The following is a 21,784-nucleotide window of genomic DNA, read 5'->3' on the forward strand; positions in this document are numbered from 1 at the left end:
CTCCATGAAATTCTGATTTAAAAGATCTCCATCTTCGTATATCAACACATGTCATTTTTTTTTTCTTTATTTATGTTTTTGTGTTTTGCTAACTATCCTAGTTATAATCTGGACTATTTTTACAGTGAAACTACTTTAAACTCTCCTTCTTCATTGGAAGGGCAACAACTAAAGTAGTTGTGTAAATTAAAAGAACAACATTAGTCATACATCATGAAATTCTTAAGAATCAGGAAGCACCTAAAATTTATAGAATACATAGTAAAGAAGAAGAAGAAAAGAAAATTAAACTAGGAAAAAAAAGCAAGCTTCCCACCACCAAGCAATCACCAGCCCCTGTGAGCCTCGTAGTCACAACTGATGCTGAGGAAATGCACGGCAAAAAGAAGAGAACCTCTTTCCAATTCTGTAGTACCAAACCAATGTGGATGAAAGCTTGATGTCACAATCTTATAAAATGTCCACAAGGGCCGCATGGTTTGATTCTCTATGATCCAATTCTCATGAAGCTAGATGGATGCTCCTTTAGAGCATAAGAACACTCCATCTTATGCTGAACCAAGGGTCATAAGTCATAAAAACTATTCTGATACCCTTTTCCAGCAAAAGCCAGATTGCTGGTTTTAGTTTTTGTAACAATGATTATGTCAAATATTTATTTTCCCTTTCAATTAGAGGAAACCCATTTGCACAAGACCAAATGTGATTAGTACTACTTTAACAACATACAGTAATAAATAAAGAGTGATGCTATGAATAGTGAATACTATGAATTTTACAACATATATCTTCCAAACTAATTTGTCATCAATCACTAAAAAGTAATTCAAATATTCATTTATTATGCTTTGAGATCCCCCAATTACATTCATTATTACGTCAATTTGTAAAGGTTATGCAATAAAATTTATAATATCTTTAGCATTCTCTACAAATAAATAAGTGATACTTTGAATGCTACAAGTTTTACTACATAATCTTAACAAACTTATATGTCACCAATCATCAAAATAAAAAATAAAAGATAATCATTTATTATGTTTATTATGTTGTTGATATCAAGTATCAACCAGTCAAGTCAATTTACATACGTTATGTAACATATTTTGTAGTAGGTTTAGCATTTTTCTAAGTAAATATTAAATTACTTTTTTATGGTTAATGACACATCAATTTATAAGATTTATGGAGTAAATTTTGTATACATTTAGCATCAATCAAATAAAAGGAGCTGACTGGCTACAAAACTAACCGTTTCAATGAGTAAAGTATGCTTCCCATAATTTTCTTTTATTTATTCTTTTCTTCTTTTTCCCCATCCCTTTTCAGTTTATTCCCCCCCGTTTACTTTACAGAAAAGCATGCAAAATATCAAAACAATGCATCAGGATGTGCATCAGACACTAGGATGCCAGTGCTTTCCTTGATACAAAATGATATTCCATCACATTCTAAATACACCATATTTGGTATCTTCTGCAGGACGATTCATGGAAGCAGAGATGCAGAGACCTATGATTTTTCTTGTGTCAGCTGGATCAATAATGCCATCATCCCAGAGCCTTGCTGTGGAGTAATAAGAACTTCCTTCTCTCTCATATGCCTCCACAACCTTTGCCTTGAATCTTTCCTCTTCTTCCTTGTTCCACTGCATTACATCATGCAAAGCGTACGTTAGGACAAATAAGAAGACCCTGAATTTGGTGTAGGGAGAAATATGATAAGTCATCTTTCCTTGGAGACAAAAAGAAGCTTCTACCTGAATCCCTTGCTTTTTCTTGTTGCCTTTTTCTATTTGAGCTAGCACACCAGCAGCCTGATATTCAAAGATAAAATGATATGTAATTGACAGATCTTTATGCTTTATCTCGTTGACATCTCAGTCATAAGCATGAATGTGTTGAGTGAAGAGCTACCTGTGCACCACCCATCACGGATATTTTGGCATTTGGCCAAAGGAACATGAAGTTCGGACTATAAGCACGGCCACACATTGCATAATTTCCAGCACCAAAGCTTCCACCAACTATTATAGTAACTTTGGGAACCTATATCAATTGATTGGAAAAGGTGCAGAGGTAAATCTTTTTGTTTCATATGTTTCTTTTGTTCTTTTTCTTTTTCTTTTTCTTTTTTTCTTGTTTTTCTTTTTTTTTTTTTATTGATAAGCTATTCTTTTTCTAGATATACATTAAAGAACCATGCTAGTAGATTATTTTCAAGTTATAAAGTCAACATGATGTTATACAAATAAGGAGCTGAACAACAACCCTGAAGGCACATTCATACAGCAATAGGCTTGGTATGTCTTAAAATTTACTCAATAATCAAAATGAAATTAATATTAAGTATGAGAGACACCAACCTTTGCACATGAAACTGCCATAACCATTTTTGCTCCAGATTTAGCTATTCCATTTGCCTCAGATCTTGAGCCAACCTATTAAATGAATATTAAACATTAAGGTTCCATGCTTTTACCAACTTTAATGGACCTCCCATTTCTATGAATATTATAGCTCAAAGTGGATTGAAAAAAATATAGAGCTTACCAAATCCAGCTCCTTAAGTAAAACTATTTTGCCCCACAGACAGACAGACAAATGGACAGTTTTAAGGAAGAGCAATGGATGACATAAAACAATTGACTGTCATTCGTCTAACAAGCAATCCTAGAGAAGGGGGGCAGATTCTAATGGCCAAAGCAGTTTAAACCAAAAGGAATTCCAACCATAACTAATCTTCACAACTGAAACTCTGAAGAAAAAAGATTCTCTCCAAACTAGTTTGGAGAAAAACTCTTCAAACTTCTCATATATTTCTTTTTTGGGTGTGAATTTTGAAAATCTAGCCGTTGAATTTCATGTTCTTTATATTCTTAATATGCATATCAAATTTCATTCAAATCAGATATTATTTACTATTTGATTAATTAACTTCTTTTTTATATACAACTTCAGATTACAAAAATTTGAAATCATAACATTTATTTGATTACATAGTAATTGATTTTTGATTTTCTTGCAATTTTGTAAGCATTAAAGATGTAATAAGAACATGTAATCTAACGGTTAGATTTTCAAAATTTACACTCAATATAAATATATACAATGAGTTTGTAGGGTTTCTCTCCAAACTAGTTTGGAGAGAAACTTTGTTCAACTCTGAATTAGGAAATATTTAAGGTCACTCAACTAATCATCTAAAAAACATTGATACAAGGAAAAAACCTAACTTATCAAGAACCAATATTCTGAAAGTCTACAAATATCCATGCAATAAATTTTGAACAAAAGGTAAGCTTTCATTGAGCTAAAACTGTGTACAGCACTACAGCTTACTCTCTCTTAATCAACAGGAGACTGCCATTGCTTAGATTAGAGGTCTAGGGTAAGGCTTTCAAATCCTTGTTCTGATCTGTGTGACTTGGTCCATTTTTATTTCCTAGTCCTACATTTTTACTTTAAAACTGAATTTCTATTGGTACTTTCTAAATTCGTTTAAGCTTGAATCCATCAAAAATAAGTTCACTTTACCCTTTAAATTGCCAAGCATATCACAGATTACATACGTTCCCTCCTTTTCAATCTGTTTTATTTGCAAATGTAATTACAAAAAGATGTTAGACAGCTTTATGAACAGTGAGATGGCATACCATAAATCCAGTGATGTTCTGAAGGAAGACCAAAGGAATGTTTCGTTGACTGCACAGTTCAATGAAATGGGCCCCTTTTAGAGCAGATTCATTAAATAATATCCCATTGTTTCCAATTATTCCAACTGGCTGTCCAAAAATTCTAGCAAATCCTGTTACAAGAGTCTGCATTGACACAATTGGGATTACAAAATTAATAAATATATAGTGGTACTTTTAGAGTATTTATTAATAAACTAATTTTATGAAATTTTTATACTACTTTCATAGAAAATATAAAAATATAAAAAAAAAAATTTTAAATATTCTTTTTATAAAAGGTTCTGTGGGGGCAAAGAACTTCGCAACCCCGGCCCACTTTATACCAAGCCTAAGGCCCATGCCAAGGAGAAAGAAACGTCCGAGGACGAATTTAGAAAGTCCCAAGAGTGAGAATGAATACAATGTGTCAGCCATGGAAGCATGGTGGAGGAACAATTCTAGGATAAACTATTACCTCCGCATTAAATGCCCACAACTAACGTTTTGGCCGCATTAATGAGGAAATGACCCTTGAACAGTACAGTCTTAGTTGCTGCAAGCCACAGAAAGAATAGGAAGACGGCTAATGGGACAGACACTTAAGTATTGACCTGCCTAATCGACAAATGTAGGGTTAAGATTAACTGAAAGAGGGTATATAATGTAAGAACTCCTTCAAGAGAAGGAGAGAAAAACATACAATGGCAACTTGTAGAACTTGCCCAACTTTTGTATTTAAGCACAGGAGAAATAATAAGGATTACACATACTGAAGAAATAATAAGGATTACAAAAGAGAGTCCCGAGGAGCAGAATTTCATACTTCAATCCATGTTTTTGTCACTCCGCCCACTCACTGCCGTGTTTTGTTATTGTAATCCTTATTAAGGCTTAGTTCTTAAACTCATTCTCTACAAATTCATTGTATTTTGCTAGTTAGATCTAAGTCCATTTGTTCAGCAGAAGAAGTGCTCAAATCTAGTCCTTTCAAGTTGTATTTGACACTGGCTAAAAAATACAAATTTTTTTTACTATTTAGCTTATTTTTTCTACTATTCAACTTATTTTTGCTACTATTTATGAATTTTATTGCACTTTTTGGTACTATTAATGAATCTCACTATATTATTTTAACTAATTTTTAACTTTATTTTCAATATTTTCAGTAAAAAATTTTCAATTTCAACTAAATAAAACAAAACGATTCTCAAATGGAAAAATCTCTAAAAATAGTTTCCAAAATGAAAATCCATTAAAATCCCTAACCGCATCGAAAGGGTTGTCCTACATCGTACATCCTAGGGGTGTCTAAAATCGACTTTTGCTTATCAAAATAAGGAAGAAAAAAAAAACTGAAAATTAACTCCATTTTCACGATTCTCGAAAAAAAAAATAAAAACCGGTTTGGTCCAATTGGAGACCCAAGGAGATAACCGAATAACCTCAGTATCTGACCTTTTGCATTAACCATCTTACTCCCACAGTTCAATTCAATACAACCAAAGAGAAAGCGACCCATTATTCACAGTCACGGTGCTAATAAGAGAGAGAATGTAGAAAGAGAAAGTTAAGAGAGAGAGAGAGAGAGAGAGAGAACTGTAGTGTTGCAGGTTTTTATAGCAGAGTTGTGGCAGATTGTTTTTTAACTTTATCCATGAAAGTAATTCTCTCTCTCTCTCTCTCTCTCTAGCTGTTTTCTTTCTTCTCTCTGTACTTCTTACGGTTTTGCATTTATACATAGAGCTCTATGACTCTTCCGACCGATGTGATTGAACGACCATAGTTCAGCTCGTCCTGTTACACCATTTTCGCCAACCCCATAAATTTAAAAAAAGAAAAAACAAACCCACCCAAGGAAAATTCTCATAAACCCAACTCAATAATGTTAGTGAGTTCAAGCTGCTGAGTGAGCTTTCTGTGGGTTGTGTTGTGCGTACTCTCTGGGTTTCCAAATGTTTTCAAGTGAAGCAGTTGCTTCTAAATTATAAAAGGGTAGCTAAAGCTTAACTCAATCTTCGGTACACTGACTGGAGGGGGTTGGTTAAGCTGTAAAAAACTGGTTTTCTTTGGAGGGCAGTAATGGCATTTCGAGTTGAGCTTCTTCTTCTTGCTATTCTCGTATCTCTCAGCTTCGGTTCGGTGGATTCCGATGACGGTGAGTCATTTGATCCTAAAGCCTTATGTCGTGTTTGTATGCCGACAAAAATGTCATATTTCATTATAAAAAAAAAAAAAAAATGAAGCTTGGATTTTCAGAACAAAGGTTTTTTTTTTTTTTTTTGTCTTTTAAACTTAGTGGACCTAAATGCTTGATACTTCTTTTACGTGGGGTTAGTTGGGTTTGGAACCAGGACATCATGGAACGTAAAGTTAAGATTTTTTTTTTTTTTTTTTTAAATTTTTATTTGTAAAGCTTTTGCTATGGTGAACAATATTTTAAACCCATTTATTTGTTTATTTGTTTATTCATTGTTTCGAAGTTCAACAATGTTTATTAAAATGTAACCTTTTTTGTGTGGTCGTTTGATTAATTTTAAATTCAGCTATTCTTTTTTTTAATCAAAATCGCTGAGCTTGTTTTGCTTGTTATTTACACTTGACTCGATTTACCTCGTACATACACACTCTGTGTTTTGGGATTTTAGGGAGCTTTTTATTTTATTAGATATTTTGTATTGTGTAGTGAGACTAAAAATAAATGTGGGTGTTGAAGGGGCAACACTATTGGAGATAAAGAAGTCATTCAGGGATGTGGACAATGTTCTATATGATTGGACGAACTCACCATCTTCAGATTATTGTGTTTGGAGAGGTGTCACATGTGACAATGTCACCTTCAGTGTCGTTGCCCTGTAAGTCCTTTTTCTTTGTTCCATTTTTGTGGGTTGAGTACTGTGCATGTCTTTTATTGGCTGCTACTTAAATTTATTTTATTTTCTTGTTATTCAAGAATTCTTCTTTTTCACTGATTGTGTGTTTGGTTTTCTATGATTTTTAGCAATCTGTCAGGTTTGAATCTAGATGGAGAAATCTCACCTGCAATTGGAGAACTTAAGTTCCTGCTCACTATGTACTGTTTTCCATTCATATTTTTGTTTTAACATTTAAGCTATTTTTGGTTACATTTTTCTGCCAAGACTCTTTCCTTAGAGAATTATTTCCACAGTTTTTTTTTTTTTTTTTTTTTTGGGGGGGGGGGGGGTGGGGGGGGGGGGCGGTGTTGAGAAAGTAATAAAATTTGAATTTGAAGAGAACTGTGCTTTCCCAAAGTGATTGATTATAGTTTTATTGGGAACTATTTTTAAAACAAACAGAGTCTAAGCTTAATTGCTGTTTATAAATAAGGAATTGTGATGGGTTTGAATCAAGGTTGACTGTTATTATGTCTTCTTTGATCAGTGATCTAAGGGAAAACCGGCTCTCAGGGCAAATCCCAGACGAGATTGGTGACTGTTCTTCTTTGAAAAGCTTGTAAGTTCTATAGTGGAAAGGGACTTGCTTGAGTTCATGATTTTAAATCATCATAATGTGGATGCTATATTCTCTATCTCATTGATAATTTATTAATTGGTCTTATTAGGGACTTGTCATTTAATGAGATAGATGGAGACATACCATTTTCAATCTCAAAGTTGAAACAGCTAGAATATCTGTAAGTTCTTGTACAAGAATGTCTTTTTTATGTTTTGTCAACCTATTCTCTCCAGCAAAGTAATAATTTTAAACTATATTTTGAATGGGGCTTTCAGAATCTTGAAAAATAATCAGCTGATTGGGCCAATTCCTTCAACTTTGTCTCAGATTCCGAACTTGAAAGTTCTGTAAGTTTCATCTCCTGGCTTCTCTCCTTACTTTGTACTGAATTTAAATTTGAATGAATCATGACTGAAATTCCATATGGAACACTGGTTTCAGAGATTTGGCACAAAATAATCTGAGTGGAGAAATACCAAGGCTTATATACTGGAATGAAGTTTTGCAGTATCTGTGAGTGTACCAGTACATTGATAATACTAAGCTGTTATTCCTTTTTCTGGAATTCTAATAATATTGATCTTGAGAATGAACTTCTTTTGTCATTTCCTTCTTAGTGGTTTGCGAGGGAACAATTTAGTGGGTACACTCTCTACAGATATGTGCCAGTTAACTGGGTTATGGTACTTGTAAGTGGACATCAAATCTTTCACTCTTCAAACGCAAAAATTCCTTTGTATTCTCCAGCATATGAGGTCCTTTATCTATTTAACATGGTTTCTCCTACTGATTGCAGTGATGTAAGAAATAACAGTTTGACTGGCAGTATTCCCCAAAATATAGGGAACTGCACTGCCTTCCAAGTCTTGTATGTATTCAATCTATCTCAATGATGTTAAAATGTCCAGAATGCTTAATCTGGGTAAACTTAAGAGTTGTTCTCTTTTTATTGACAGGGACTTGTCCTACAACCAGCTAACGGGAGAGATTCCATTCAATATTGGGTTCTTGCAAGTAGCCACATTGTATGTGCTTGGGGTTTTTGTTTGTTTTGTTGAGCGTTTGGATCTTATAATGTTATGGTAATTTCTTCATTTATTTGATAAGTCTGATATACTAATTGCTCTTAAACTTTATTGTTGCTAGATCATTTCAAGGTAATCGACTTACGGGGCATATTCCATCAGTGATTGGTCTGATGCAGGCACTTGCTGTGTTGTAAGTGCTTTTAGCAAACTGCATCTGAAGAGAAGTTTATACAGTGCCTTCTCACTAAATGCTTTCTTTCTCTCTTATTTCCATGTCATTTTTCTTTGTTTCCAACCCAGAGATCTGAGCTGCAACATGTTAAGTGGGCCAATTCCTCCTATTTTGGGAAATTTGACTTACACTGAGAAATTGTAAGTACGTTGTTGGCATTCTTGCAATATATCATTTGTGTCTGAGTATCTTCTCTTGCACATGAAACATATATAGTGTTGAAAATACCTACTAATAAGCACCATCTTAAAATTGTTAGTCAGAGCCAGCGGTTAACATTCCAATACAACTTCTGCTATCAACTTATAATTTTCTTTGATTTGAACATATTTATGTATTTGAAATATCTTCTGATGCTCACCATTGTAACGTTACCAAGTATTTTTGCTTTGTATGCCTCATTTTTTTCATTCCAAATTTCAAATGTAGGTATTTGCATGGCAACAAGCTGACTGGGTCTATTCCACCAGAGCTCGGAAATATGACAAAGCTTCACTATCTGTACGGTTTTTTTTTTTTTTTTTCCTTGTCTTTTTTCATATTTCTTTCGTAACCTATGATGATGTATATTTGCATATGCAAACAAGTGGCAACACTTGAGTTTCTTTTATTTTAATTTCAGCTCTCTGATTTTTCTTTACATTGAGTATGGTTTTGACGTCATTTGAGCTTCATTTTTGGATATAAGATCTCAAAGCATTCCACCCATTTTGTGTATTTACCCTGTGATGTATTAAGGGCACTCAAAATAACTGCATTCCTGTGTTATTAGGAAAGTATTTGTTATTTCTCTGTCATGCATCGGGGAAGATGCATCTGCTCTCTAATTATCACTCTACCTTTGTAGGGAATTGAATGACAATAATCTTGACGGCCTTATTCCACCTGAGCTTGGGAAGCTTACTGATCTCTTTGACCTGTAGGTTCTGCATTCTGGAATTGTTTAATTCTGTGTGGTTTCAGCATAATTCTATTTAAGTTACTGGTGCAATGCTCTTGCAGTAATGTTGCTAACAACAATCTTGAAGGGCCCATCCCTGATAATCTTAGCTCATGTACAAATCTTAACAGCCTGTAAGCATCTTAACCTTGACCTCTTACAAAGAACCTTGATTGATTGTTTTCAAGGTAGTTACTTTCTATTTGATTCAATTTCAGCAATGTGCATGGGAACAAGTTGAATGGAACCGTCCCACTTGGTTTCCAGAGGCTAGAGAGTATGACGTATCTGTAAGTTCAGCCTGGTCTAACAAATACTAATTAACGGTTAGAATCATGCAGTTTTGTTGTGTCTTGCATTGTTTCCATGGTCCTGTAATGGGACAGAAGGTACAAAATTTCCATGTTGCCTTGTCATAGCAGTGGTTGTCTTGTGTTATTGTTGTCATTACCATCCCGTCTCCAAGGTTTCATTACTTTGTTGCTAAAGCATGCACAAGGCACATCTGTGCACATCAAGGTTTGCCATCTGTGTTGCATAGTAGTCATTCCCCAATTTGCATGTCCTCTGTGATCAATTCCATTCCCATCTACTGTATGGTTTCATTTTGGGGTTGAAACAAGTCCATGCACAGAAGCACATTTAAGCACATCAAGGTCCTATCATGCACATTCAGTTTGAATATATGAAATTTTGCCTTAATGCTTCTCATTGATTTGATGACATCCTCAGGAATCTTTCCTCCAACAATCTTCGGGGCCCCATTCCAATTGAGCTATCTCGGATTGGTAATTTAGATACTCTGTAAGTATTAATCGCACTGGTGGTTTCCTTCTAGTTTATTTCTTTTTCTAATATATGCTTTTGCTCAGGGACATCTCTGATAACAAAATCAATGGCTCAATTCCTTCTTCCCTTGGTGATTTGGAACATCTTCTGAAGCTGTGAGTTCCACTCCTTATTTTTTCTTCTATCATGGTTTGTCTTCTTGCTTACACCAGTTATTCAATGTGGTAGGAATTTGAGCAGAAATCATTTAACAGGATTTATTCCCGTGGAGTTTGGTAATCTAAGAAGTGTTATGGAAATGTAAGTAATAGTTCTTTTATTAATACTATTATTAAGCCATTTTGGTTGTTTCTAACCTTGTGATTCATGCTTCACATTATAGAGATCTTTCAAATAATCATCTCTCAGGCTTCATTCCTCCAGAACTTAGTCAGCTACAGAACATGGTCTCATTGTAAGTTGCTCATTGTGATTTTGTATCCAGTAGCTTTTGTGTTGATGATATTTATGGCTGGCTTTTACAAAGTTTCGAGGGCAATGGCAAGACTAGACTCTTTTCAATGGAATCCTATTTAAATGATTTTCTAGGTACAGTATTGAACATGTATGATTCTCACCGTTGAGAGTGAGCTTTATTTTTTTGACCGTTTTCAGTGTACAAGTCAATGGAATAATATGATCTCCCAGTGATACCAAATTGAAAATGGCTTAAAATCATCCGTGGCTATATAGTTCATATTCTTATGTGGTTGCATTAGGTTTAAGGACTTAAATGGCCTTGTTATCAAGCATTCATGCTATTGTTGTTTATTAGGAATTTAAGATTTTCAAAATGAAGCAATGTTAATTGGTTGCACATTTTGTTTTTGTGATTTGATCCCTTCCTGCAATATAATGCAGGAGACTACAAAACAACAATTTATCTGGGGATGTGACGTCACTGATTAACTGTCTGAGTCTTAGTATACTGTTAAGTATCTTATCCAGTGGAATTTATATTATGGCTTAAGCTTTAAGGTAGATCGCACTGATTTTTGTAACAATATTTTATCCCAAATCCATGCAGCAATGTATCCTATAACAATCTAGCTGGTGATATTCCCACAAGCAATAACTTCTCAAGATTTTCACCTGACAGGTTAGAATATCAACTGGTTATTTCTTGAACTGCCAAACGAAACATTTAAAGTTTAGTTGTCTTATTGATTTTCAAAAAAATTGATCTGATTGCTTCTAGTATGGTTTGGGCTTGCATCCAACTGATGTAATCTTTGTTTGCAGTTTCATTGGAAATCCTGGTCTTTGTGGTTCTTGGCTCAGTTCCCCATGTCATGAGTATCATCCAACAGAGCGAGGTGAAGATGACTTTCAAGTCTAACCTTTTTTCCCCATAATTTGTTTGCTTAACCAGAGCCACGACTCTTTAGTATTTGTCTTACAAATGTCCACTAGAAACCACAAAATAGCCGAATCATGTACTGGACCGGGATTTGACATGACTGGCTAGATCAGTCATTTGCATAATTTTTGTTATATCTTGAAAAATTCCAAGTCACTGAAGTACTGACTGAAAGATGCAAATTACTTTTATAATGGTGTTAATATCTTGTCTTTGGTACCAGATTCATCTGACATGTTCTATGCAGCAAAGATGTAACTGTATTTATGTAATTTGACAAAATGCTATAGCAGTTCTTTGATGTTAGAGCATGACGTAGCTGGGCCTTTTGTCCTTGTCTAATTATGTAGTGCACTATTGCATGTTTTCAGCATACTTTCTTCCTAGAATAGGATGCTATTTAGTTGCAAATTTGAGTAATAATTTTTCTTTTCTTTTCTTTTCTTCTCTGTTGCCTTTGTAGTCACAATATCTAAAGCAGCCATTCTGGGTATTGCTCTTGGTGCGCTTGTAATTCTTCTCGTGATATTAGCAGCAGCATGCCGGCCTCACACACCAGCTCCTTTTTCAGATGGATCACTTGACAAACCAGGTACCTTATATTAGACTAAATAAAATATTGCATAACTTTAGTCAATGCCATGGGGCTTAGATGCCTATGGGGATGGTTCACCTACTGTAGGTTTTGTTCATTTTACTGAGTTAAATCATTTTCAAAAAAGTACCATCACTTGAGATGTTTTTGATCTTCCTGGATGATTGGAACCATCCTTCTAATGAATTCCTTGGCCATTAAATCAAACCATGAGATTATTTCATCCATGTCGATAATGGCAATGAGAGAGGTTAATTTGTTGCTAAAGTGATATTTTTACTTGTTACCCGTTAGTTATAGTCTGATATGGTCTGATCATCTTGCCCATCAAAAGGTCTACCAACCTACTAACTCCTGTGTGCCTGTGATCATCTTACCCACTGAAAGCTTTACTAAGCTATTAACTCCTGTGTGCTCCTGAAACTACAGTTAGTTACTCTACACCAAAGCTAGTGATCCTTCACATGAATATGGCACTTCATGTGTATGAGGACATCATGAGAATGACTGAAAACTTGAGTGAGAAGTATATAATTGGTTATGGGGCATCAAGTACAGTATACAAATGTGTCCTTAAGAATTGCAAGCCAGTGGCTATCAAGAAACTCTACTCCCACTATCAGTGCTTGAAGGAATTCGAGACAGAACTTGAGACGGTTGGGAGTATCAAGCATCGGAATCTGGTTTGCCTCCAAGGATACTCCTTGTCGCCCTCTGGGAACCTTCTCTTCTATGACTACATGGAAAATGGCAGTCTTTGGGATCTGCTTCATGGTAAGTTTCAGGTGTTTGTAGATCATTTTTGTGCCCTGTATAATGTTGCCTAAATTTATCCTTAGTTGTCCATGTGATTAACCATAATAGTAGGATGTCATTACAATATTTCTTATATGCTATTTGCTTTCCAGGTCCTACCAAAAAGAAAAAGCTCGACTGGGATACTCGTCTCATGATAGCACTTGGAGCAGCCCAAGGTCTGGCATATCTACACCATGATTGTAGCCCTCGCATCATCCACAGGGATGTCAAGTCATCTAACATTCTATTAGACAAGGATTTTGAGGCCCATCTCACTGATTTTGGCATTGCCAAGAGTTTATGCGCCTCAAAGTCTCATACATCTACTTACATAATGGGCACCATCGGCTATATAGACCCAGAGTATGTGCGTACTTCTCGCCTCACTGAGAAGTCTGATGTGTATAGCTATGGTGTGGTTCTACTTGAGTTGCTGACAGGAAGGAAAGCTGTAGATAATGAATCCAATCTTCATCATCTGGTCAGTCTTCTATCCATTTTCAATATCCATTTTTTCTATTTATTATTTTGTTAAATATTATGTTAACAATGAAAAACAGCATGCACATGGTTTGACTTTTGTTTGGCATGAATTTTGCCCTTATGTGGGAAGCACAAAGAAACATTTTTTTTGTTCTTATGAGATGAATTTTAACATTAGGCCTCACACTGTCTCTCAGATCTTATCCAAGACAGCCAGCAATGCTGTCATGGAAACCGTTGATCCTGAGATCACGGCCACGTGTAAGGACCTTGGAGCAGTAAAGAAGGTTTTTCAGTTAGCTCTTCTATGCACCAAGAGACAGCCGTTGGATCGGCCAACAATGCACGAAGTAACACGAGTCTTGGGGAGTCTTGTACCATCCACACCACCACCAAAGCAACCAGCCCCAAACCTAACCGCTCCACTCCCTTCCACAAAAGTGTCTTGCTACATGGATGAGTATGCAAATATCAAGACTCCACACATGATGAATTGCCCATCCATGAGCACCTCAGATGCCCAACTCTTCCTTAAGTTTGGGGAGGTAATTTCTCAGAATAGTGAGTGAAGATTATGTTAGAATCAAAGATAAAGTAGTGGAAGGATAGTGAAAGATATTAGTTAATTGAAAATGTGTATAAATATTTGGTATTAGTTTTAGTTAACTTAGCCTCTCTTTTTTTCTTTTTTTCTTTTTTTTGCTACAAATTAGTAACTCCTAAGTGGAAAAAGGAAAAGATGGACAAAGTTACTAAAATATATTTTAAAGGTGTAGGAGTACCCACAATTCATGTATGTTAATTGTACTATATAAAATTATGGTGGTAATTTTGGCTTTGTGTTAGTGGGACCACTGGCACAAGAGTCTAGCCTGGTGGAATTAGTGGTTGTGGGTCAGGTTCAGGCTCTGAATAGTTGGTTGAAGCAGTGCATTATATGTGTGACCAGCAATAATGCACTGCGGAGCCTTACTGGGCCGCACCAGTCCAACCATAGGTGTTTGTAATTCTGAGTAGCGAGTACATTGCCTATTGTCATGATCTGGTGCAAGTTGAATGATGGAATGGTGATGAAAGTCAGGTTTGGTTTTTTCTTTTTTCAGACCCATGAGAGTGAATTTAAATCATGACATAGGGATTTGTGCCTTTTCTCTCAAATGTGAAAGTACCGGTGTTGTTGTTGTTGTTTTTTTTTTTTGGGGATACAGTACAGGTGTTATTTTGTTTAGATGCCAAGTGCTCCTGTTGAAACTTGAAAGGGTCAGGGAAGTATGGGTTAAAAACATCAAACATTATTTACCACCCCAAAAAAAAAGAAAAAAAAAAAAAAAGGCATCTAACATTTCCTTCTCAAGGTGTAATAAGCCAGAGAGATCCTTATAATGGGTTTTTCTTATTTTTATTTTTTCAGTAAAAAAGGTTCTGGCAGTGTCAGTTTGCTTTACTTTTATACAGTTCGTTGCACCTTGCTTGATTTGTGGCTATTACAAATGGCATTTCTATTTCCTTGTCGGAATGTCATCTGCGTTGTGCAATCAACAGCTGGTCAACAACTAGCCATCTTTTGGAACGACTCAATATGACTCATCCCTTGTAAAGGCAGAATTTGATCACGAATTTAATGGGTTGTTTGGTTGAAGGAGTAGAAAAGTTAAGAAGATAGAAAATGGGATAGTGATAATTTTTTTTTTAAAGAAACAATAGAAAAATATTTAGTTTTCTCTCATATGTATTTGATTGGGATGATGAAAAAGTAGAAAGATGATCAATGAAGTTGGTATAAATTTAAAAAACTTCTCATCTCTCTCCGCGTATGTGTGTTAGAAAATACTTAGGGTTCGTTTGGTAGAGGAGTTTGAGTAATGTCGTTTGTATTTTTTTGAAATATGTGTGGGTGAAAAAGTATGTGGAAATGCATGTAATGTTTTTTAAAAATTGAAAATATGTTACTAAAATGCTCTACCAAACGGGGCCTTAGAATGCTAAAAAAAAAAAAAAAATTGGTATAAATTTACAATTATGTCTCTTTTAAATAAAACAAAAAATAAAACATATTTAAAAAAAAAAATTGTATACCTTTTTTTTTTTTTTTTTTTTTTTTTTTTAAAAACACAAGCCTTGATGCAAAATATATCCAAAACTAACATAAAAATGAAATAATTGAGAATAGAAGAAATTGACAAAAATTGGCAAAGAAGATAAAGAAAAAAAAAAGTGTAAAATATTGAAAGTTGCTGTGAAGAGCCAACTAAAATCTCACGTTCTCCCTTGTATTTTCTCTAGGGGAAATCAATTTTTGGTGAGTCCATAGAGAAAATAGCTAGGCCTTACCAATTTTTTCCTTCCTTACCCCTCTCAACTAAACATCCATTTCACTCATTTTCTCTCCTCCTATTTCCTTCCTCTCCAAAATCACCCCAACCAAGCATACCATAAGGATGCGATTGTATAAGCTGTTGTAAAATGGTGTTTTATAAAATAAGTGTTTGTAAAAAAGTTATGAGGAGTTGTTATTGCGAAATGACATTTTGAGTTTTAAAAATGCACTTTTAGACTCCTAAATCACGTAACCAACAAACTTTAAGTCTCTAAAGCAGGATTTTTTTTTTTTTTTTTGTTACACCTTCAAAAGTATCATTTTGCCAAGCTGAAGTTATATGCAATTATTACCAAATGAGTCAATTTTGTATCGTATCAATTAGTACAACCAGTATTTGCCATATCGATACTTATGCCAATACTAAATTGCCATATTAGGGTTTAGGGTTTAAGGGCTTGAGTTTGAATGGTTTTTAGTTCATACTTTGAAAGCTAAGTCCCTGCATCTAATCTCAACTAAAGAAGCACTTCTTTTCCAATATAATTGAATCTCTTTTATTTTTTACTCCTATTAATACAAAACTTCTCTATCTCACTCCTAGAAAACGTAGGAATTGTTTTATTTTACAACCTCTTCGGCAATGTGCCTTGAAGGTTTCTGCTCCTACTATAAGTCCTTTCACACTTACAAAAGAGTATCTCCTCTCTTTGTTTGCTTGTTGGTTCTCTCTCTCTCTCTCTCTCTCTCTCTCTCTCTCTTCAAAGGTAAAATTACAATTAATCTCTCTGTAATTTGACACTTAAGATTTGGACTAAAATGAAAATTTACCTTCATGAACCTCATATTTTTATTGTTTAAAATCACCTACGTGAGTTTTTTTTTTATTTTTTTTTATTTTTTTATAGCCTTCTTAATACCTTCATACGTCCATGGAAATTGTTTTTAATCACGGATTCACTAATCATCATGACACCCGAAGAATCGCTTGAAGTTTCTCACCTCTTTGCAAACGAGGCCTTTTTGCCCCATCCACCAATCGTTCGTAATATTTAGTCCCCAAAGCCCAATGTTTGATCTTAGTTACTCCTTTTGCACAGGGAACCAAGCCCATCATCCAATAAACTCGGGCCCTAGGCCTAAATAGCTACACACCAAGGCATGTCCGGTCCATTCCTACAACACAGGGAAGGCTCAAGATTTTGTAACACTTTTTTTTTAAGCACCACGTATGTAGTCTGGCATGCCCTTGCTTAGAAACCCAAATTTTATTTAATTTTTATATGCATCTTACTTAATTTTTTTTTTTTAAGTAATTTGCGTAGTTTCCACTTTTCTCATAGTTCTTTTCAAGGACTGTTCTTCATTTGACAATAATTATCTTGTCATTGTGACAAGTCATGATGAAGCAGTCAAAAAACTTGATGGATATATATATGTCCAAGTAGCGAATTTAATCCCAGATTGGAAGTGAAACTATTGTTATCTCTTTAAGAATGAAAAAATAAATAAATAGAAAAGGCAATTGGAAAATACTTTTTTTTTTTTTATAATATTGAGAAATACTTTTTCGTTTGATTGTGAGCAGATATTCTGTTGAGCAATGGTAGAACGAGAGACTAACAAAAAAAAAATTTATGATGCTTCAGTGCTCTTGTTAGACACTCAGTCGACCGATGATCCAGCCAAATTATGCAAATTTGTGCTTTCTTCAAAATTTATTGCCAAGAGTTGTACCAATTGAAATTTAAATGTTTGTGAACGTTGAGATATTTCTCACTATTTTCAATAATTAGAACACTTTATTTGTGATTTTTCCTGGTCCACATGTATTGTGTTAAACTTTCATCTTCAATATAACTCTTAGAAACACGATAAATCACGTAGGTCTCTCCAAAAATGCTACATATAAAACATATATAATGGCTTTGATTGTATTCTAAGAATAAATCTGCAATAAATCTTTAGCAATTCCTTTGTGGAAGCAAATATTGTCAGAGGTGTGCCTCTCAGTGGAGAGGATCTCGTACCGTACCGGCCGGTACGGCCGGTAAATACAGTACCGGCCGGTCATCCGGTACACTTACCCCCCTTATTTTGTACCGGGTTTAATACCAGACGTACCGGCCTTGTACCGGACGTACCGGTGAATTCCGGGTGTTCCGGCCGGTAAATGAATACCGGGCCGAAACAGAGAAAACGTTCTTTTTTTTTTTCTTTTTTTTTTTGACACTTTCAAGGGCAAGATTGTAATTTCATTTGATCCTAATTCTGAGTTTCTAACCCTAAGTCCTAACACTACCCGCACAGCGCTCTTTCAGTTCTTCTTTCTTTCTCTCTCACGCTCTCTTCCAAGCTTCAGACTTTCAGTTTCAGTTGCTCTGCTTTCACTCTCTCGGTCACTCTGTCTCTCACTCTCTCGACCACTCTCTCTTTCAGCTGCTCTGTGTTTGACTATCACTGTCTCTCACTCTCTCGGCTGCTCTATTTCTCACTCTCTCGGCTGCTCTGTTTCTCACTCTCACGAGTCTCACTCTCTCGGCCATTCAATCTCAGGTAAAATTTGTCTTAATTTTTCTGTGTGTAATTTATATTTTATGTGGAATGTGTAATTATATTTGTCTTAATTTTTATGTGTGTAATTATATTAACAAATTGATTACTTTAATTTTTTTATGAATTGATAGAAAAATTGATTATTGTGTTGATACTTGATATATATTGTTGTTTCATTCTTGATTTTGGTTAGCTTGAAATATTGGGTTAGTAATTTACAACTTAGTATGACTATTAATAAAAAGGTAACTTAGAGTTATTAACAAATAATTGATGTATATATGCAGTGTGAATTATTACTGAAAATCAGTCAAGTGTAGCATCTGGCCCGGCTGTAAGATCCGAGGATCCGGCATGGGCTTATGGCCGTGCTGTGCCGGATGCAAGAAATAACACTCAGTGTGTTTTTTGTTCTAAAATGATAAGGGGGGGAGGAATTACTAGGCTCAAGTATCATTTAGCTGGGATTCGTGATGTTGAAGCATGTAAAAAAGTACCTGAAGATGTAAAATGGCAAATGAAACAATTGATTGAAGATTTAAAGAAAAGTAAACAGAAAAAGAGAAGAATGAATAATGCAATTGCAAATCCCTATGATTTAGAGGAGGATGATGATCATAATCATGATGAAGGTGATAATGATAATGAGAGAGGGGGTTCAAAGAGTCATTCATTAGTTAGTAATTATAACACCAAAGGGAAAGAAAAAATTGGAGAAAAGTCAAACATTAAATCTTTTTTTGCTCCAAGAACAACTCCCGGTTCTCAACCATCCATAAAATCTTCTTTGGCCACAAAGCAAATGGTTGAGAAGGCAAGAATGAATTTTGCAAGATGGTGGTACCATGCTAATATACCTTTCCATGCTGCTCGCTCTGTGTATTATCAAGAAGCTTTAGATGGTGTAGCAGCTATAGGGCCTGGTTTTAAGGGACCTTCTTATCATGACTTGAGGGGGCCTTTATTACAAAAACATGTGGGTGAGATGAATGATTATCTCTTAGATGTGAAAAATGATTGGAAAATCTATGGGTGTTCAATAATGTCAGATGGGTGGACAAATCAAAAGAAAGCTCCAATCATTAATTTTTTAGTGTATTGTCCAAGAGGTACCATGTTTCTTAAATCCCTTGATGTGTCAGGCCTAACAAAGGATGCAGATACATTGTTTAAGTTGTTTGATAAAGTTGTTCAAGAAGTTGGGGCTGAGCACATTGTGCAGTTCATTACAGATAATGATTCTTCTTACAAGTCTGCAGGAAAGAAGCTAATGCAGAAATATGGGTCATTCTATTGGTCTCCTTGTGCAGCCCATTGCATTGATTTGATGTTGGAAAATTTTTCAGATAAAAGATATTTTCCTATCATTGATGAAATCATTTAGAAGGCTAAAAAGATTACCAAATTCATATACAACCATGGCAAGATTTTATCTTTGATGAGAAGTGAGTTCACTAATGGGAGGGATTTGATTCGTCTAGCCATCACAAGGTTTGCAACTGAGTTTTTAAGTCTTCAATGCTTGACTAAGTTCAAGAAAGAACTTAGGCAAATGTTTACTTGTGATCAATGGGTTGAATCTCGACATGCTAGAGATGTCATAGGAAAGGAGGTGGCTGCAATTGTTTTGGAAGATAAAGACTTTTGGTTACAATGTCAACAAATAGTAAAGATTAGTGAGCCTTTTGTTAGAGTACTACGTCTTGTAGATGGGGATGAAAAACCATCAATGGGATACTTGTATGAAGCAATGGATAAAGCAAAGGAGAATATAAAAGCAAGGTTGAAGAATAAAATTTCTGCATATATACCATTTACTAGTGTCATAGATGCTAGATGGGATAAACAACTCCATAGTCCATTACATGCAGCAGGTTGTTATCTCAACCCTGGAATCTTCTTTAGGCCTTCATTCAAGAAGCAAAAAGAAGTTACAAAAGGCCTACTTAGTACCATTACAAGGTTGGTTTCTGATCCTGATGAGCAAGACATTCTTAGTTCTCAAATTGAAGCATACAAAAAAATTTTAGGTGACTTTGGAATGCCTATGGCAATTCGCCAACGTGAAAAACTAAGTCCAGGTATACTATATGCATCTATACATACATATATATATATATATATTTCATTTGAAAGTTTGTTATTTGCTTTGTACTAAATTAATACTTTCTTTTTTTTTGGAAGTTGCTTGGTGGGAGCAATTTGGAAATGACATTCCAGAGTTACAAAAGTTTGCAATTCGAGTGCTAAGTCAGTGTTGTAGTGCAACTGGTTGTGAAAAAGCTTGGAGCACATTTGAGTTTGTCCATTCCAAGAGGAGAAATAGGCTTGAGCATAAACGTTTGAATGACTTGATATATGCTCGTTATAATCTATTGTTACGAGAAAGGTATGTTTTTAAATATATTCAATTTTTATTTTGAATGATTAGAAAATGTCACCAATGTATGATATTGATTTTGGTAGGAACATTAGAAGGACAAAGGATTACTTGGATCCTATAAGCCTTGATAATATTGATTTAATGGAGGATTGGGTAGCTGAGGAATCTGAATTTTTGTTGCTAACTGAGGAAGATGTGAATTGGGCTAGCATTGAAGAACCATTAGCAACAATGACTTTGGAAGATAATGATGATGATGATGATGTTGTTGTTCTTGATGAGAATGATGGTGACAATGATGTTGTGTTGACAAATGCTAATACTCATATATATTATGGTCCTGATGTAGATCCTTTTGAAGGATGGGAGTAGATGATCTTATGTAGTTAGTGTTAATTATTTGTATTATTTGTTTTCTTTGCATTCAATGAACAATTAAGTTCACTGTTTTTTATATTTTGTTTTTTTCTTCTTGTAGTTGATGCTAAAGTTTAAAACTATGGATAATTTGTTCTTAATTGAAGTAGTGTTTTATGGTAAGAATGTGCTTGTTGAGGTAATGTTTTAATGATAAATAGAGATTTTGTGTGAATGTGTGGGTATATACATATATTTAATATATAAAATAGCGGTAAACCCGAAACGGTACACCGGTATTGACCGGTATCCGAAATATATCGTACCGGTGGCCAAACCGATACGGCCTCCGGTACGGTATTGACTTCCTTGGTGCCTCTGAGCTATTATAAAGTTTCCTTGTTTGTTCGTTAAACTTTCATTGGTTCCTTTCATTGGCTTGAACATGAAACTAATTTATGAAACTCCTTGAAAATCTAATTCCCCTTCTAGGGCGTGGTCTTTGCAATCTACATTTCGCAAAAATACAATTGGATCAAGCCCCCATGGTAACTCTTGGTGGCCAAATTCACGAAGCACTTTGTGACACAATTTTCAAGATCAACGAGGAGTTTGGCTAAATACCATGCTGCTATGAATGGCTTGATTACAGACTTTCTTGAAGTGAGGAAATATGTTGCAATGTTTGTATCTTTAAGGATGTCATTTTGTCCATTGTCATCTATAAAAGTTGTCGTTAAGTCTAGTAAAACAATGT

General features: G+C 34.9%; 3 protein-coding genes across 4 annotated transcripts; 2 read left to right on the forward strand and 1 right to left on the reverse strand.

The window, feature by feature from the left end:
* Positions 1-1,195: 1,195 nt before the first annotated feature.
* Positions 1,196-3,843, reverse strand: LOC136064978 (methylcrotonoyl-CoA carboxylase beta chain, mitochondrial-like). Its single transcript, XM_065767526.1, has 5 exons — positions 3,656-3,843; positions 2,366-2,440; positions 1,917-2,048; positions 1,760-1,816; positions 1,196-1,648 (listed from the first exon to the last, which is right to left on the reverse strand). Exons 1-5 carry the CDS (start codon positions 3,824-3,826, stop codon positions 1,445-1,447), a joined length of 639 nt encoding a protein of 212 aa, XP_065623598.1. The 5' UTR covers positions 3,827-3,843; the 3' UTR covers positions 1,196-1,444.
* Positions 3,844-5,252: 1,409 nt separating this feature from the next.
* On the forward strand, positions 5,253-14,210 carry LOC111997860 (LRR receptor-like serine/threonine-protein kinase ERECTA). Of its 2 annotated transcripts, XM_024029991.2 has the most exons (27): positions 5,253-5,831; positions 6,390-6,528; positions 6,675-6,746; positions 7,076-7,147; positions 7,257-7,328; positions 7,426-7,497; positions 7,592-7,663; positions 7,768-7,839; positions 7,947-8,018; positions 8,107-8,175; positions 8,297-8,368; positions 8,479-8,550; positions 8,840-8,911; positions 9,258-9,329; positions 9,413-9,484; positions 9,569-9,640; positions 10,083-10,154; positions 10,223-10,294; positions 10,368-10,439; positions 10,522-10,593; positions 11,040-11,108; positions 11,206-11,277; positions 11,421-11,494; positions 12,002-12,130; positions 12,563-12,907; positions 13,042-13,412; positions 13,612-14,210. In XM_024029991.2, exons 1-27 carry the CDS (start codon positions 5,756-5,758, stop codon positions 13,981-13,983), a joined length of 2,940 nt encoding a protein of 979 aa, XP_023885759.1. In that variant the 5' UTR covers positions 5,253-5,755; the 3' UTR covers positions 13,984-14,210. The 2 variants fall into 2 exon arrangements, with proteins under 2 accessions (XP_023885759.1, XP_023885760.1); XM_024029992.2 differs by lacking the exon at positions 11,040-11,108.
* A 4,468-nt stretch (positions 14,211-18,678) lies between these two features.
* Positions 18,679-19,671, forward strand: LOC112026240 (uncharacterized). Its single transcript, XM_024058925.2, has one exon. The coding sequence runs from the start codon at positions 18,706-18,708 to the stop codon at positions 19,669-19,671; it is 966 nt and encodes a 321-aa protein (XP_023914693.2). The 5' UTR covers positions 18,679-18,705.
* The last annotated feature ends 2,113 nt before the right edge of the window (positions 19,672-21,784 follow it).

The sequence above is a fragment of the Quercus suber genome, unplaced genomic scaffold (genome assembly GCF_002906115.3).
Source record: "Quercus suber isolate HL8 unplaced genomic scaffold, Cork oak 2.0 scaffold_817, whole genome shotgun sequence".
NCBI classification, from domain to species: Eukaryota; Viridiplantae; Streptophyta; class Magnoliopsida; order Fagales; family Fagaceae; genus Quercus; species Quercus suber.